The sequence below is a fragment of the Thunnus maccoyii genome, chromosome 11 (genome assembly GCF_910596095.1).
Source record: "Thunnus maccoyii chromosome 11, fThuMac1.1, whole genome shotgun sequence".
Classification (NCBI taxonomy): Eukaryota; Metazoa; Chordata; class Actinopteri; order Scombriformes; family Scombridae; genus Thunnus; species Thunnus maccoyii.
The window spans coordinates 16,397,252-16,414,291 of NC_056543.1; the positions used below are offsets into that span (position 1 = coordinate 16,397,252).

General features: G+C 39.4%; 1 protein-coding gene across 5 annotated transcripts in view; it reads left to right on the top strand.

The window, feature by feature from the left end:
* galnt13 (UDP-N-acetyl-alpha-D-galactosamine:polypeptide N-acetylgalactosaminyltransferase 13) overlaps window positions 1–10,077 on the top strand; it is a 37,328-nt gene extending 27,251 nt beyond the window's left edge. Inside the window, exons 12-13 of one of the 5 annotated variants that reach the window (XM_042425742.1) lie at window positions 1,998–2,226; window positions 7,270–7,355. In XM_042425742.1, coding sequence (XP_042281676.1) covers window positions 1,998–2,183 — 186 coding nt within the window. In that variant the 3' untranslated portion in view covers window positions 2,184–2,226; window positions 7,270–7,355. Of the gene's footprint in view, window positions 1–1,997; window positions 2,227–2,523; window positions 5,508–7,269 lie in introns of those variants that run through there. The other 4 variants (XM_042425743.1, XM_042425744.1, XM_042425745.1 and 1 more) reach the window with 4 other exon arrangements.
* The last annotated feature ends 6,963 nt before the right edge of the window (window positions 10,078–17,040 follow it).

Consider the following 17,040-nt stretch of genomic DNA (forward strand, 5'->3'; position numbering starts at 1 on the left):
GTATGTTGGCAAGTGGGAATATGATTTTGAGGTAAAAGCCATCACTTATGAATATTGCCCCATAGTTTGAGTCCTGTGCTCCCGTCATAGTGATATATCCCCTAACACTGTGTGGACTGTGACTGTGTCAGTGGTCATTAGATTAGAGCATTTAAATCTGGATGTGAAATGGAGCCTAATTGCTAGAAGTGCTAATCTTGTGTGGATTTTTATCATAATGCTATTCAGTGTTGTGTGGTCCATTATAAATAATTTTGCCACACAGAACTGAAGTCACCCAACATACAAATGTGTGTGGGTCACAGTTTATTCATCTGCAATAGCAATAAAGTGAAAAATAAATTGGACTAATTAAGAGAACAAACTGTTTTAAACATCAGAATTTCATATTAAGTAACATTCCTGGTTATGCAAGCTGTAATAATCTCACAATTACAATATTCAATCAAATGCAGAAACAGATATTTCAGACTTAAATGGAAAACAGAACGACATTTTGAATCTCACGGAAGAACTAAAATATTCTCCTCAAGCCCTGTTGACTCCCAACTCAAAGTGCATTATGGATTATACAACTCAAAAAGCATCCTTTATATTAACAATTTATGCCAGTTTTTTTAACCCACTGGGAGATGGTTGGAAAGGAAGACTGCCCTCAATACAGTGTTATCTCGCAGTGATTGAGATGTCCTATCTGCTAACATGTAGATATGACACAGAGAAGCCTGGAGGACTTTTCCATCAAGCATTGAACAAACCCTTAGAGGAATCCATTCATTACACTTTTTTTTCTGCGGGTGCATTCCTAATATGAGAAAGTGAATAATTCATAAAGGAAGAGGAATAGTCTCTGTTGTAAACAGCATTGGGGTTTCTCAGCTGTCAGTGGTCGAGGTTATTTTTAGCCCACGTGTGACGGACGGAGGCTGAATCTTGGGTGACTACAGTATCATTAACATTTCATCTCATCATCGGTTTCACAGGAATACCTGACTTTTCCATATTCCTCATTCATTCCTCTTTCACAGCCGTGACAGACAGCCTTCCTTCTTTTTCACCCGCTCTGCTGTTTCAGCCAGAAATAAGCTCCAGCAGTCACATGATGGCAGTCAAAATTATTCCACTACTCTTACTCACGCAAAGAATTTAAAATTTAAATTGGAAAGTCAAGTGAATTTTCCAGTTATCTGGCTGTATTTTTTAATTGGGTATATATGTGAAGGGTCCGGGTATCATCGGATAATTCGTAATTCATTTGTAATTCAAAAACCAAAAAAACGGTAAATCTGTTATTTGTTTCAAAACAAAAAACAAAAAGACGTTTTTGGTGTCAAAATCAAATAACGAGAAACCAATCAAACCCGGCCCGTTTTTGTTTTTTGCCGTTTCGTTTTATCGCTATTCCTTTTTGGATTGAATATTGCACAGGACTGCGGACATTCAGCCAGTTCGTTTTTGCGTTTGAAACCAAAAACGGAAGTCATATGATTTTTTCCTTTTTTCATTTTAAACCAAAAACGAAAAACGAAATCACGTGATCTATTACTTTTTTTGTTTCCCAACGAAAATCCAGAAAACCAAATTCAAAAGACCGTGCAATTTTGGTTTAGAAATCAAGTATTTTTTGTCAGTTTTGTACGGTAGCGGAAGCGGCTACGTTAGCCTACCCATGATCCTCAGCGACCGTTGCTATGGTGAAGACGAAGCTAAATGAATTACGAACTATCCGATGATACCTGGACTGTGAAGTTAGACAACAGCTTTTTTTTATTGCTAAAAGAAAGATCAGCTGCCAAAATTTAAGAAAACATTCTTTTTTTTAAGCCTTGAATGTCTAAAATATTTCATGTTAACACAGCAGAATTGTCAGACTTTATTTAAAGGTCAGCTGTTCGATTCATAATCAAATAAACAACACAGTTTTTATGGATCAATTCTCTCCACTCTCGGACTTACCTTCACTGCCATCTGTCCCTTTCACTCCCGGGTTGCCGCAGAAGCACACCTTTCTCCACATCATCACCCAATCATGTCTGACCATCAGCCGCCTCGAGGACGGCACCTACGGCCCCACTGTGGAGTATTGTAACAACAGTCCCATTCAGGCCTGGATCCTCCACAACTACACGCGCCTGGAGGTCGCTAGACACCTTTACTACAGTCCCACTGATTATTTTCTCTAAGCTCCCGTGCGCTCTGGAGGGCTATAGGGCCTGAGGTGAGCAGGTTAGTACAAATTAGGATTAAAGTAGAAGCTGGTGGACATTTGAGCTGCTCTGTAGTGATGTAGTTGTTAGAACTTGAAGTAGATTAGTTCGATCTGTTGGGGCTTTAATAGGCTCCTTTTGTAGCTGATTGTGGTCTGTGTTTCTCGAGTTGTTTTTTTTATTTTCTTGTGTTTGTCAGTGAGAACAGATAAATGCAGAGTGTGTTGTCATGATGTTGATCTTTCAGGTCTTATTCATAATGTGCGTCCAAATCGTTTCAGGAAGCATTAAGTAGCTTTTACTGGTGACCTTTCAGGAAGAAGGCATGAAGACCAGAGCAGAGGCACATCAAGCAATGACAGATGTCCCATCAAGATGGCTCTGTGTATAGGATGCTATCAGCAAGACCTTTAGCCAGTCTTCATGCTGAATTAGATCTCATTTGGCATTTGTTTTCTAACTATAAATATTGTATTTTGATGTGAAAATCCACTGGCTGTGCTCTGATCCGCCAGGGAATGGCGAGTGATGCCTGAGATGGAGGAGAACGTGTTTATTTTTAGCTTATTATCTACGTGCATGGCTGATTGAAATGGGCTTGCCATTGTTTACAAGTTCTTTTGAAGTGATCATTCATTGTGAACCCACCTTTTGTGAACCTGGCCTCTCACGCCACTCTCTCATTGGCCTGAAGCAGCTGTGTACACTGTGTGCCATGTACATATTGTAGCACAAATGAATCCCAATCATCAGTGCTTTTCACCATTCTGCCTGCTTATTTACATACTTTTGTAAAGACTGTTTTTTTTTTGGCTCAGCATTTCTGTCCGCTTCAAGTTATTCATTTTCTGTGCGGCCAATTCTGTTCTGCTGAGTTATCTGGAGTTTGCACCTCTGAGTCCTGTACTGTTGTATCTTTCAAAAAGCTAACGATCAATTTCACTGTAGCATGCCAGAGTTTTTGTGTCCAAGCAGGGTAAATTGGGTAAGAAGGCGCTGGTGTGTGTCAGAATTGCGGCAGTGAAGTGACCTGCTGTTAGATGGCCTGATTTGCTGTTTCACATTCAGAGTTCCTTGTGGCATAGCCAGCACAAGATGAGAGCATATACACTAGTGTAGGGCACCATTAGAGCAAATGAGACTGTTGCCTGACTCTTTCCTGAGACAAAAGGAATCTGCTGTTTTTATATTCCCCACAAAGCGGCTCAGCCCTCCAGATCCCCTCCTAGAGTCATCACAAGCACACGTTGAAAGGGAAGTCTGTGCCTTTCAGCGAGTCCAGTGTGCTGCCTGGTGACAGGGAGGATAATGTTCCTCAACCAGGGCTTATGGTTAGAAACCGTCTTCATTTAATTAGCTGGTCTCAGCTGTGCATACACTCAACGACTTGCTCTGGAGACACTGGTTGGTTTGCAGGGAGGCTGAGATGGGAGTTTTCTCTGCCTCAAAGGAGGCATGAAATAATTATGAGCAAAGGACAGGACCTCCACATTTCTAGTATTTTCATAAAATGTGGAACGGTTTTTCTACACTCCGCCGTTATACTCCTCTTCTATCATCTCTGCCACTAGAGTGGGTTTGGATCTTTGAATGAAAGAAAAAATATTGTTCTCATTATTGCCAAAGCTGGGTTCTTAGGATTTATAGATTTGGTCCACACCCGTTCAGAGAAGCTCTTTGCATGAATATACCTTTTAAAGAAAAGTATTTGTTGATTTTACTGCTTCTCATTTGCACATTCTACAAAAATTTATTTTAAACCATCACCTTATTTCTTTAACGGTCTAGATTAAATGAAATTTTGGATTTTCTTTACTTACCCTTAACACAGAGGAAGGAGAACTATACAGAAGCACTACCTAAGTTGTAGCTGCTGGTGAAAAAGGAGTTATTTTTTTAATAAAGCAAGAAAAGTCAAATGTCTCTTGTGTTGAGCTACCTTATTGTTCTTTTCTTTAGTTTTTTGGCAGGTGTGTAAGGTCGTACGCTGCCTGCTCTCTTTGTTCTTGCTCTGTTTGAACAAATGTGCCCTGTAGGGTGGTCTGTGCACTTCAGGAAAGGTGTGTGTGTGTGTGTGTGTGTGTGCGCGTGCATGCACTTCTTTGTATCTAGGCAGAGAATGTCAGGTCCTTGTGTTTTATAGCTTAAGATCAAACATGGCCTGAGCGTCTCTGTGTGCTCATTAGTCTGAATATCCTCTGTCAACAGTCAAAGCACAATCTCCTTTTAATGAAGAATTATCCCTTGACCACAGGATAAAAAAAATCATGCCAATGCACATGTTTTAGTGCCACATGTGAAGTAAATTGTGGTTTGTAGTTGTTAACATGTATTTTCTTTCATGTGTGCTGTGCTGTTTAGCATGAAAATCGCTTCCAAGATAACAGGCTGCAGAACTCTGAAGCAGGTTTTCTTTTGAACATCTTTACGTTTACAGACAGAGCTACATGATGTCTTAGTAGCACCTAACATAAACATCATTTTATATTTAACATAATTTTTCCAATTTCTGTCATGGCATTGTTTTCCTCAGCAGAGGCACTGCAAGTCCTCCACTTCACTGCATGTGATCATTAGGCCAAGAAAAGCAACTCAAGGGAGGAATGAAATTGCGGAAACGTGTTACTTCTGAGGGAATGAACATAAATGGTCAATCAAGGCCATTGAGAGCTTTCCTCCAGTTGTTAGCGGGTGGTCTTTAGAGTATATGTGGCAGATAGCCACAGATTTTTGTTGTACATGCTCATGCAGTGTTTAAATTCAGCTCATCACAACAGGTGTGTGTGTTTTTTTTGTGTCTGGACATTTTAAAAGCACTTCTGGCACTTCCATGTGACAGAGCTGTACACAGATAGGACTGACAGCGAAGAGGGGACAATATGTTGAGTGGAGCAGGAGATACATTCAAGGTCATATTGTTGTGAGGACACAGTATGCTACTGCAGAGTAAACTCCAAAAATAATGAGGATGTTTGAGGACAGAACCATTTATGGAATAAAAATGACTCCCATGATCTGTGACAGTTAAACCCATGTTTATTAATCATCAAACATATGGCTGAAACAGTTATTATCACATGATAGATTGATGTATCCCTTGACTGAAAATTAATCATTTCACATTTTGATAGGGCCTCATCAATAATAGGACATTTTCACAGCAGATGTTTTGACTTGTCATAGTAGGAAAAGCACAGGTGTTACTAATAACGTCAATGACGGCTCTGCTCTATTGAAGAGTCTCAGTAAGCCTTGACAGTGTGACAGCGAGCCAGCATGCACAATATCAGGACCCTGAAACTGAAGCAGCTAAATGAAAGCTATTATTCATTTTATTATTTACAATCATTGCTTTTCCTACTGTGACATGTCAAAATGTCTTCTGTGGGGAAAAAAAGGCCTATTGTGGACTCGTTTTTCCTTCTCAGCGCTCTTTAATAGATGTAGAGTAGTGAAGCAAAAAATTATCTCACCCAACAAAGTATTTGCTCTTGCTTCACAGGAATGACATGTGCTGTATGTATTTTCTTCATGCGTGTATTTAATGTGCATCCAACAAGAAAATTATTTTGCTTCAAATCCTTTTACTGCAAAAAAAAAAAAATCAATAAAACGCAGTAGCTAATCATAGTTCAGTCATTTTTAAACATAAACTGGTACACTTCAGTGCTTGATTGATATCTTACTTTGATATTTGAGCTTGGTCAAATGAGTACTGTATCATCAAGTAACCACTCATCATTTCTGTTTTGCCAGTTTCTTCAAATATTAGCATTTAGGTGTAGTTTTGCTGCTGTACACAGGTCAGCTCAAAGCCACTGTGAAGTGTTGCTATAATAAATATAAAGTGTATAGATTGCATGATGTTGTGTTAGGTTTAAACAAGTGGCAGTAATAGTGATGTGGTAATTAGTAAGAAGCAGGAGCAGCAGCATTATTGTCACTTATTGTATCAGTTTAACTTAAGTTTTTTATGTCACAGCAATAAAATACACATCTGGTCACAAAGTCATTTTAATAAACTGCAAAATTAATGAGAGTCTCTTTGGGGAAAGGTGTAACAAATCTGTATTTCTTCATCTAGATCTAATGTCTGTGTGGTCTGTTTAAGATATCTAAGCTCTTATGGAAAATGTGTGGGCAAACTTTTTCCTACTTAGAGATTCAGCAAAGTCTCCTGACACCACCTAGATATCTAATATTTTCAGTCATTTTATTCCTGATTTGGCCCGCCAACTCCTGAGAAAAAAAATATCTCTTTGGCTTGCCAGATATTCGACTTTTTCATGAAAGTTGTTTACTTTGTCTCCCCACTTTTTCATGCTGGGCAGGGAGCCTAAAATCACTCTGTCAATCGGTTTGCAAGCCAAAACATTAAGCTGAAAGCAACAGAAAGCTGCAGACCGGGGTGCTGATCATCAACGGTATTGAACATTACAGCAACTCATCTGATTAACAAAAATGCCCAAAATATTATTCAGTGCAGTAGCAAACATAAACATTTGGTTTCAATTCTGCAGAAGCAGAGAACATAGTTATTTGTAGACTCTGACATTTTACACTGACACTCAACAGTAATTCACAGAGAAATCCTTCCCATGAAGTGGCAAAGACAAACAACTTCTCCGCCCACAAGAGCCTCAAATTCACAGAGCGGACACGATGTATGTTTTGTTGTAAGGGGGCAGGAATCTCACCTTTTCTCGACTAGAACATCCTGCTCTCTTGATGCTCTCTGTTGTTTTTGCTTGCTCCAGCTACAGTTTCTGAGTGTAACAAACTCGGGGCATTTACTGGGTCGAAAAAAGGTTTGCTGTGAGATGTGGGAAATCAATAGTTGAAGTGTGTGTGAAGGTTCATCTCAGTCATCCAGGTGGACTCAACTTTCTCTAGACAAGAGTTGAAGTGCAGTCGATGAGGCAGGCTGAGGGAATGTATATAGTTATTATAGAGTTTTCAAACACAAAATCATATTTTAACTTGTATTTGTGTCATGCTTGTACATTGATTTGTACATATTTGCATCTGTGTAATCGTCTCGTCTGCTTCCTTCTCTCTCCAGCGGCTCACCCTGCTGCATGTGAACAGCAACCAGTGTTTAGACATGCCGTCCGAGGAAGACAAGATGGTCCCCACCCTGAGAGACTGCAGTGGCAGCCGCTCTCAGCAGTGGCTGCTCCGTAACATGACCCTGAGCGTCTGATCCCTCACCTCACAACCCCACCCCCCCAACCTCCCTTTCTGCCACTCCGTCCGCATATTAACCAGTCCAGGCTCTCCACACCTTCACCAGGTGGCTCTTACCACGCACATCGCCTCTTTCTCTAACAGCCTGGCCAGCGTATACAGAGATCCATTACGGAGGCGTCTACTTTTACAGCTCACTTCAGAGTTGAGAGAAGCTGCACCTGCCGTTCAGGCGACGTGACGAGCTGTAGCATCGGGGATCTCGTCACGTCCACACAGTAAGAACGATGTGTGAGGTCTGATTGTGTACATGGAGGACACTGATATCAAACCACTCACACTGTGCAGGCCAGCTGCTAGCCATGCATCCACTGTGCTTCTCAGACTGCTGCTTAGCTGCTGGACAAACGATTAAACAGAAGAGCATCTATGACAAGAATATTTCAAGGCACGTCTCTGCGATGGTCTGCGCTGTAAATGACCTTCCTTGTGCTGTGTACATGCAGTGCATTGGTGTTTAGGTACAATCTTAAAACAAGATGGTTTGCTGCTCATCCGTTTTCCATATCTGTGTTTGATTTACATTAAAATAAGAGGAAGGTGATGTTGTTAATAGAGCCCAACCAGTACTGGATATTGAAGGCAGATACTGTATCTATCTGATAATGATATATCAGCTGATTTGGTTTTAAAGTCGAACTGAAATATGAATTTTCCTCACTTTTGTTGTAAGGAACTATAAACTCTAATGATACTGCAGCAACTTGTGCACATTTTCCTGTTTTTCAAAAGCGGATGAAACAGTTTTTGGACATATTTGTGGAAAGTGAGAGTCTAAGCTTAAAGCCTCTGGGTGGGTGTTTCCCATGACAGCGGCTGACTGACATTTGAGGGCCAGTGTTGCTAGGAGACGCACTGTAAACTTCTGTGGGTTACAGCATTTTCAACAGCAAACAACATTGGCTCCCAGCAGGTTAACTGTGTAGTATTTTTAGTGCCCGCCCACACAGATGTTGTACCAATGCCAACATTGTCAGTTGCTACCAAAAATGTACGCCCCCTGGAGGGCGCTAAGGGGGGAGTGTCACCGCAGAAAAATAGATAGAATTTTAATTTATCCTTTGATTAAATTGACCAGATAAGTCAAGTCAAACACCAAGGATATAAAGTATATACTGATTTCTTGGCAAAAATACAATTTTATTCCAGTTTTACTAAATATTTTAATTCAGGATCCCTTAAATTTGATTAGTAAAGAATCGTGAATAAGATATGTGGTGAGTGCGATATTTTACAGTTGAAAAATACAACATGTCAGCACTCTCTAGTAGACAAACTATATAATGGCAATGCTGTTTCTAAATTACTTAAAGCATATAGCATCTTTGGAATTTCTGTACTGCAATTTCTTGATAATTATTGGACAATATATTAACAGATAAGCTAATTACTCTAGTTGTTAAGGACTTTGAGATGTTGGGAGAACAATGATAAGCAAAAGATTGCAATGAATAAAAGTCAAGAGCAGCTATAACATCCTGCCCTTTTAAAAAGAAAAGAAAAACTTAATGACAGTGTTCTGTATTAGTGAGACAGGAAATATAACGTACAGATTTGAAAATTTGAGGCAGCTCTCTGGATCTACAGATTACATACTATACGGAAGTTTAAAACAGGCTGTTGGGGAAAAAAAGAGGGGAAGTGGCTGCGGGAAAATAAGTAGCAAGTAATCATAATATAATTCATGAAAATGACAACTTACTGTATCACGGCTATCTGAGAGTGTCATTAATAAAAACACATCACCTTTGTCAGATTCTACAAGATTTCAGATCCTTTCTACTAAGACATTGCCCTCTTCTTTGAAATCATGTCTTGGGGCCGAATAGTTGTGTGTGCCTTTAGAATGTTGTTTTGTATTTTGTTTATCGGTTTTTAGACAATTTTGTTGTTGAAAAAGAGGAATGTTAAGTCTTTTTTTCATTCCATATATAAAAAAACAAAACTACAACATATTGATATTAACATATTTCATGAATAGGTCACTGTCATATTAATGCTTTATCAAACATTCAGTTATCTGTTAATAGTTCATCAAGTCAGTATTCAATATATCAGTATTCACTCCAGCAAATGTGACAGGTACTTTTCACTACATTGTTGACCTGGATCTGGCAAGAAATGTTATTGTATATAATACTGTTAACATGTTTCTATCACCTTTGTTGTTGTTGTTGTTGTACATACAGAACCAATTATTTTTCTAAGATGCTGTAAAACTTGAACACTCCCCGGAGAGAAAGACATTGAATGGTAGAAAGGTCGCAAGGTATTTCTGTGTTACAGTATATTTGGAATTGTGGTAATAAAAGCCAGTGCTTACCTTGGGTTTTTAAAATTGCGGTGTGTTTTGGAAATCACCATCAGTCCCACGAAATGGTGAAATAATATCAATGCTGCTTGAATACTGAATCCTTGCCAAGTGCCTGCTTGGCATTCAGACAAAAATTCAAACACCTCGTTCATACTACACACACAAACACACACATTTATTGTTTTTCATTAGCTTAAAGTGCATGGTGTTATAATAGGAATGTAATGTTTCAATGTACTGGTTTCAAAGTGATGTTACCTGTTTGTACATTTTGCCTTTTTTGTAGAAAAAATAAATAAATAAAACTTCGACTGAACATATAAAAATGATTAATTTCCGTGACAAGCAGCTGATGAAAATGTGGACTGGAGTACATCACACCGATGCATCAATTGTTCAATAAACCTTGTTATTGAAGCTTTTAAGACCCCCGTACATCTCATTAGCAGGGTTCAGTGCGTGGGCTTTTAAAGGTGGTAAATTGCAGCCTGTCTTTCATGGTGATTGTTAGAGGACAACTCACGTACAACATGCCATAAGAGCCACATGGTTCCTTCCCTTTTTTGCGCTGTATCTGTAAAGGTACCTGCCATTGTCAGCTGATGAAGGTACTTCTGACAAGGCTCATTATTCTGTGTACATTTAAGGAACGAAGGCTTGACCTTTCAGGTGACTCTGGCTTTGTTCAAATCTGAGAGGCAAAATTACTCTCCCTGAATGGGACACAGAAAGAAAGAGAGCTAGAAGGTCAACAGAGGGCAATGAAGATGGAGAACAGGTAATAGCCTACTCTGAACATTGCGACACCAAAGGGCTGCAACTAATGATTATTTTCACTAGTGATTATTTTCTCTATTTTTTGACTGATTTATGCATTGTTTATTCTACAAAATGTTAGTTCTGACATTTATAGAATAAAGACTGAAAATGTCCATCAGCAATTATCATAGTTTAAAGGAACATATTCAAATTGCTTGTTTTGTCTGACCAAAAGTCTAAAACTCAACAAGATTCAATTTACATCGCTATAAGACATGAAAATGAACAAATCTGCAAATTTGAGAAACTGGAACCAGCAAATGTTATTAGCATAACATTTTAATATCTGACTGCTGATTGATTGAGAACATTTTGGGAAATGTGCTTATTTGCGCTCTGTGCAGAGAGTTAGATGATAAGCACATACCACTCTCATGTCTGAATGCTAAATATGAAGCTAAAAACAGCAGCCAGCTAGCTTAGCTTAGCATAGACTGGAAACAGGGTCAAACAGCTAGCCTGGCTTTGTCAGTAACAAAATTAGCTTACCAGCACCTCTAAAGCTCACTAAAACATATACCTTATTTGTTTTGTTCTGTATAAAAACGGAAGTGTAAAAACGACACTAGTTTTATACCGGGGTCATGTGTGTGGCAATGTCTTGTCCAGGTGCAGTCACTTCTTGGATGTTTTAACTAGTGAGCTTTAGAGGTGCTTGTAGCTGGATTTTGATACCTTTGAACGGAGCCTGGCTAGCTGTTTCCTACTGTTTCCAGTGTTTATGCTAAGCTAAGCTAACTGGCTGCTGGCTGTTGCTTCATATTTAGCGTGCAGACTGTAGACTGTATATAAAGATAGATGTAGCGAAGTGTGACGTTACCCATATGTTTTGCATTTGAGCTGGTTTAAAGCCCAGAGTTGCAGTTTATGGTTGACGCCATATTTTCTGTTCAGAGCCAGGACTTTCCAGATAAGGAGTGTGGGGTGTTGTCTTTCATGCTCTGGAAACGCCCCGCTACCTCAGACTGAAGCGAACGTTAGCTTACTGGGAACACCAAGCGGTGCAAACTTCGGCTAACATTAGCTACTTCAGTTAAATTGTGCAAACAGGTCAGATGCCATAATCAACTAATATTAAACTTACCAAAATATTGCGATAATAGTCTGACTCAGTGCAAGTCCCGGAGCCAGGGAGAGAGCAGCAGGTGAGCCAACCTATCAATCACAGCTGTCAATCAACGCCCACACATAGTTATAGTTTGTCACTCTAAACAAAGTGACAAACTATAAATGTTTATGGCACATACTAAAAAAATGCAGATAAGCAGTTTGCATGTACACGACACATGAAAAAGCATTACCTTTTTAATAACACACTTTTCCTGAATACCATTTCTCTCATTTCCTTCTCATTCACAATACTTATAAACCTCTCCAAGTAGCCAAGTAGAAGTAATAATAGTAGTTGCTGCAGAACTGACAACACGTCAGCGCCTCACCACACTCTTAGCAGGGGCCCTGTGGGGACTCACTGTGGTTTCAGACAGTCTCACACCTGTAGGAATCAAAACCCAGGCTGGTTAACTGGGCCCGTGAGGATAAGATAGTGGGTCTGCGGCCGGGCCAGGGGGAGTCCATTAAGGGGTGAGATGCTTTAAAATAATAGCTCTAATGGAAGCCTTATCTGTGGCTATCTGTGGCTCACCATGGCTCACAAAGGTGGAACATAATCAGAGCCTCTCACCATGGAGACTGTACACTTCACAACTATATAAAGCATGAGCTCATATATGCTCAGGAGTGATCAAACTGTGGCTATGTCTTTAAGCTTTAAACACATACCTTTGGTCTTTAGAGACTTGGGACTATATTACATCCTGTGGTCTTTAGAGACTTGGGACTATATTGCATCCTGAGTAATTCCCTCATTTTATTCAGTTAACCTCTCATGTCCCTCCTAGCCATGTAACTGTTATTTTAACAATGCTCTGGTGTCAACATTTTTGAAAATCATTGTTTTTCTCAAAAAGTCTTTAGAAACCGGAGAAATGTAAGATCCCCCCACCTCCCCCTATGGTATAAAGGTCTGAGTTAGTCATATAAAGTGGATATCTTCCACAGTTACAGTCTCTCTGAGTCTCGACAGACAGTGTTTTGTTCTTTCGCAGCTATGGAAAGATAGTAACAAAAAGGGGGAATTTGACACTAAAAAAGACAGTAACTTTAAAAGATACTGGCTTGATTTGACTAATTTGGATGGCTGAAGCTTCATATTATCCTCATAAACTTTTAAATACAGTTTTGCACAGAAGGACGGCTGTGGATTTTGACTTCCATCACTTACATTGTAAGTGCATTATAAAGGGATCTTCTACTGGTCAGTGTGAACAGGAGGAATGATTACAGCAAGAAAAAACATATGTCAATGTTCATTTGGGCATCTGGCTATTGGTTTAAGACAGACTTGAAATAATTTCAAGTTTGATAATGAGGGATTATGATGACTAAAACTGAAAAACAAAGATAATTCTGAAGTAATCCAATATGAAGAAGTCCCCCAATTTATCATTCATAAGCAGTACACAACTTTTAATCATTAATTTATAACACACTGTGATATAGGTAAGTGTTTATTTATGTATAATATGTGTCAACAGTGTCAAATGTCAGTTTTTTTTGTCGAAACCTTCTATATGAAGGCTTTCTATAAGTGTTCTAATATATTGTCATTAAAATACACTTATATCTGCTTTACAACTACATTACAGTGTGTTATAAACCATTTCTTAAATGTTTACTTATAAATGCTAAATACACTATAAGTAAACTGTTACCTGTATGTTTTGTGCCAGCTGATCAATCAAATCATTTAGAAGCAGATTTGGGGTACTGTATGAGTACGACAGTGCTGTTCATGAGGTCATGGGCTTGACAGCAAAACCACTGCACAGCCAAGCTGCAATCACCACAAGACAGTGACTGTAATTTGTGCTGCCTAATTTGGTAAATGCCGGTCATGAAACTTATGTTACAATATGTAAACAAACATGAAATATAATAGGCTACGTTGAACGATATCAATACTTTTGAAGAGAACATTTTGGTTAGACAATGTTTGAAAACAAAATAAATGGGATTAATATGTTTTGAGTGGAATTATTGATAATAATACTATGTTCTGAAATATTAACAAGCAATAATATTTTAATTAGTAGTTGAATCTGAGGTATGGCGATGTAAAAACACTGATAGTTTCTTTGCTTTTCACCCTGCTGTTGCATTCCTTACACAAAAGCTTACATTTCTAGTTTGCTGGCTCTCTTATCCCGGCAACATTCAAGGACACAGCAGCAGGCATTGAACCTCTTCCCTTCATGTTATGTGATTGTCTCTCTAACCTGTTTCCATTAGACCATCATGACAAGAAGCTCTCAACATTTTCGTGCCTCGACTTTAAACACCATGCTGTACAATGTCTGTCCGATTTCTCCAAGTAGGTCCAATGTGCTTGATCGTATGCAGGCCTGCTTGTCTGTCCCTGCTCAATATAAGGGGCTCCATCAACTAAGTGAATCCAATAATAGGTAGAGGCAGAATGGGGAGGGGGGAGAGTGAGAGAGGGGGGGATAATCAACCCTCTGGATGTGCCTTGTGCCTTTTTCTTCTCACTGGAGACCAGAGAAGAAATCCTGCACTTAATTGTTGAGGGGACCTGAAGTTCCAGAGCGCCCGCATCGAAAAGAAGCTTTAATTAGTCGTGGTTTAAGGCCAGTATATCAGTGGGGGTCAGGTCCACTGCCACAGGAGGCACGCACACACACACAATAATATACAGTACCTGTCTGTAAATGTGCAGAGCCAGCTTGGGGATTCAATCGAGACATTTTTGATGTATGCGTGCAATCTCTTGAGTAATTTTTATTGATTTGCAGGGAGGAAGTGGCTCTAACAAGCTTCTCCTATGTGATAATCTCCATTTGGAGACGAAAAGTAGTGATTAGGAGGAGGGGCCCTGCCGCTTTCAGCAGTAATTGTGTAGTAATCAATCATCAATCTCCAGGAGCTGTTCTGCAAAAAACACTCCTGCTCGAATGCTATTTTTGACCACAGCGACAGCAAATAAGGTTTTTTTGGCTGGGGAAGAAAAACCAACAGACTGAACCGGAACGATATTTTCATTTGTGTTGTAAATGTGCCCATTAAGGACTGTATCTATAATAATCTTTCATCTATGAATATGTGGCGATAGGAGGTATTATCCTCATGATCAGATGCTACTTTGCCTTCACTGTGGGTTCAATTGGTGGTTAAATGCTGCTGCCTCTATCTCAAGAACAGCTGTAATGTCCTTTGATTACCACAAGATGCTGACAATTTCATATGTCCCTTGGAGGCTCCATATTTTTGACCCAGTTGCTGTACCCCATGGAATCACTGGTTTAGGGATGCTGCTCTGCTCATCCACCATATGGTTTCACATTACACGCCAAGGATGGTGGAGAGCCAGTTAGTGCTTCAGCATGCTTTCAGATCATTTTAAATCCTCATCTCTGCAGGGAAAAAAAAAATCATAGTGCACGTCTTTCATGAGAAGAGGATTGTTTGCTTTAAGTTCAAAAAATCAATGCTGCAGCGGCAAAACAAGATTACAGAGAATTTTTAGTGAGGAAGTCGCAAATTTATGGGGGGAAATAGAAGAGCAAATCCATCAAAGCTAACATCAAAGCAGAGGCAGTTTTCCCTGCCCTGTCTCTGATTGTGGAGATTATAAAAGAAGATGGAAAATTAGAGAAGACTGTCTGAAGTGATTGGCTGATCTTCCCGGAGACTGACCTCAAGTGCTATCCTAGCTGATTCAGAGAGGGGGACAAATGCGTCTCATGTCCTACATTGGTCTGATTAGATTAATAAATCAATCCCATCCCCACCCTCCCATCAGGTTTTAGCTCAGGCTATTTTTATGAAATGGGTTACAGAAGATCATAAAAGTATTTTTCATTATTGACTAATGAAAGTTTGATGTCAGTGTTCACTTACATTCAGTGCGGGACGCTGGGCATTGATGGTGATGGACGATGGTGTTTTGTTGTGGAAAAAACATTTTGTGGGGATGATGCTAAAATGCCCTTTAACTTTGTAGAAGCAAAATGTAAAAGCCACCCATTATTAGGGCAAGAGCTAATCTGCATATATTCCAATTTAGTGCACAATGTTACACATCAGCAGCCTCCTGGTGTGTGACAAGAACAAGCCCAGACCTTAACCTCTTTCTTGTATTTAGCTGTCAGCGACACAGCCCGTGTGTTGAGCTGGATTGGGAATGTTTGAATGATGGTTCAAATAAGGGTTCCTATAGATTTTCAAATGGATGATCATTCTAGAGGCTATAGACTAGCAGTGGTGCACTTATTTACATCATTGCATACAGCAGACACTTTTTTTTACTTTGATTATTGCATATTCAGCCATGAATATTTAATGTTATGGTAAAATACTTTGATTTGAAACCAAGTTTTCAGGGGCTTTAAAACTCAAGAACACTAGACAGTAATGCAGACGGATTGTGAGATCCCACAACACACTGTATTCTGGAGTTAATTGCATTTTTTAAAAATTTACATGCGAGACAGACACTTAGACAAAACTTCTGTAGAAAACTTTTGTTTCAATGAGTGTATCTGTGAAACACAGCAATTAAAAATTTCTAGCTCATGGCCGGCTGTTGGCCAGTGCAAACTAATAGTCTTATTTTTGCTCTGCAAATATATGAATAGCCTTTTCCCCCTAATGAGGGCCAGCATGCATGGTGGATGACCCGTGTCCCTCTGCACTCATTATAAAAGCAGAGTCCCGCAGAACTGTAGCTAATGTTCACCTGGCAATTATGACGGCTTGGCGACTGATGGGGAAATCTTTTCCTGTCTGTCCCCCTCAAGAGGACTGAATCACAGAGCCTCCCAGACAACACTTGGAGGCACATCAACATTGCACTGTGCTGCCACGCAATCGTTCATTTGGAAACGGTTATGTCAGGCAGGTCTTAGTGCTTTTTTTAGAAACTACCATTTGTACAGTAGGGCTTGCTGGGCTCAGACTGGACAAGGAATATCATGCGGTAAACCGCAGGGAGCTACAGTATAATAGCAGAGTTGGATTTCGCCTGGAATCAGACTGACTCTACAGCATATTGATCGCTGGAAGCTCAGGCAATGGATCCAGAAAAATCAAATCAACAAGCTAGATATTTACAATATATTTTAGCATAAAGAGGCTGAGAAGATGCTGTGTGAAAAAAAAAAATCACACATGATTGTGCATGAAACTGTATGCAAACAAGCCTGTATTTTATTCTATTTTCACTTATTAATTTACTCTTTCTGAGGTAAAAATAATCAAATTGAACTGATCCCTACTGCTGATATGCTACGTCTCTAGGTAAAAACTGGTTTCTGTGTAAATTTCAAAGTTGCAATCATCAATGATTTTTAATCATTGATGATAATTAAGCGATAA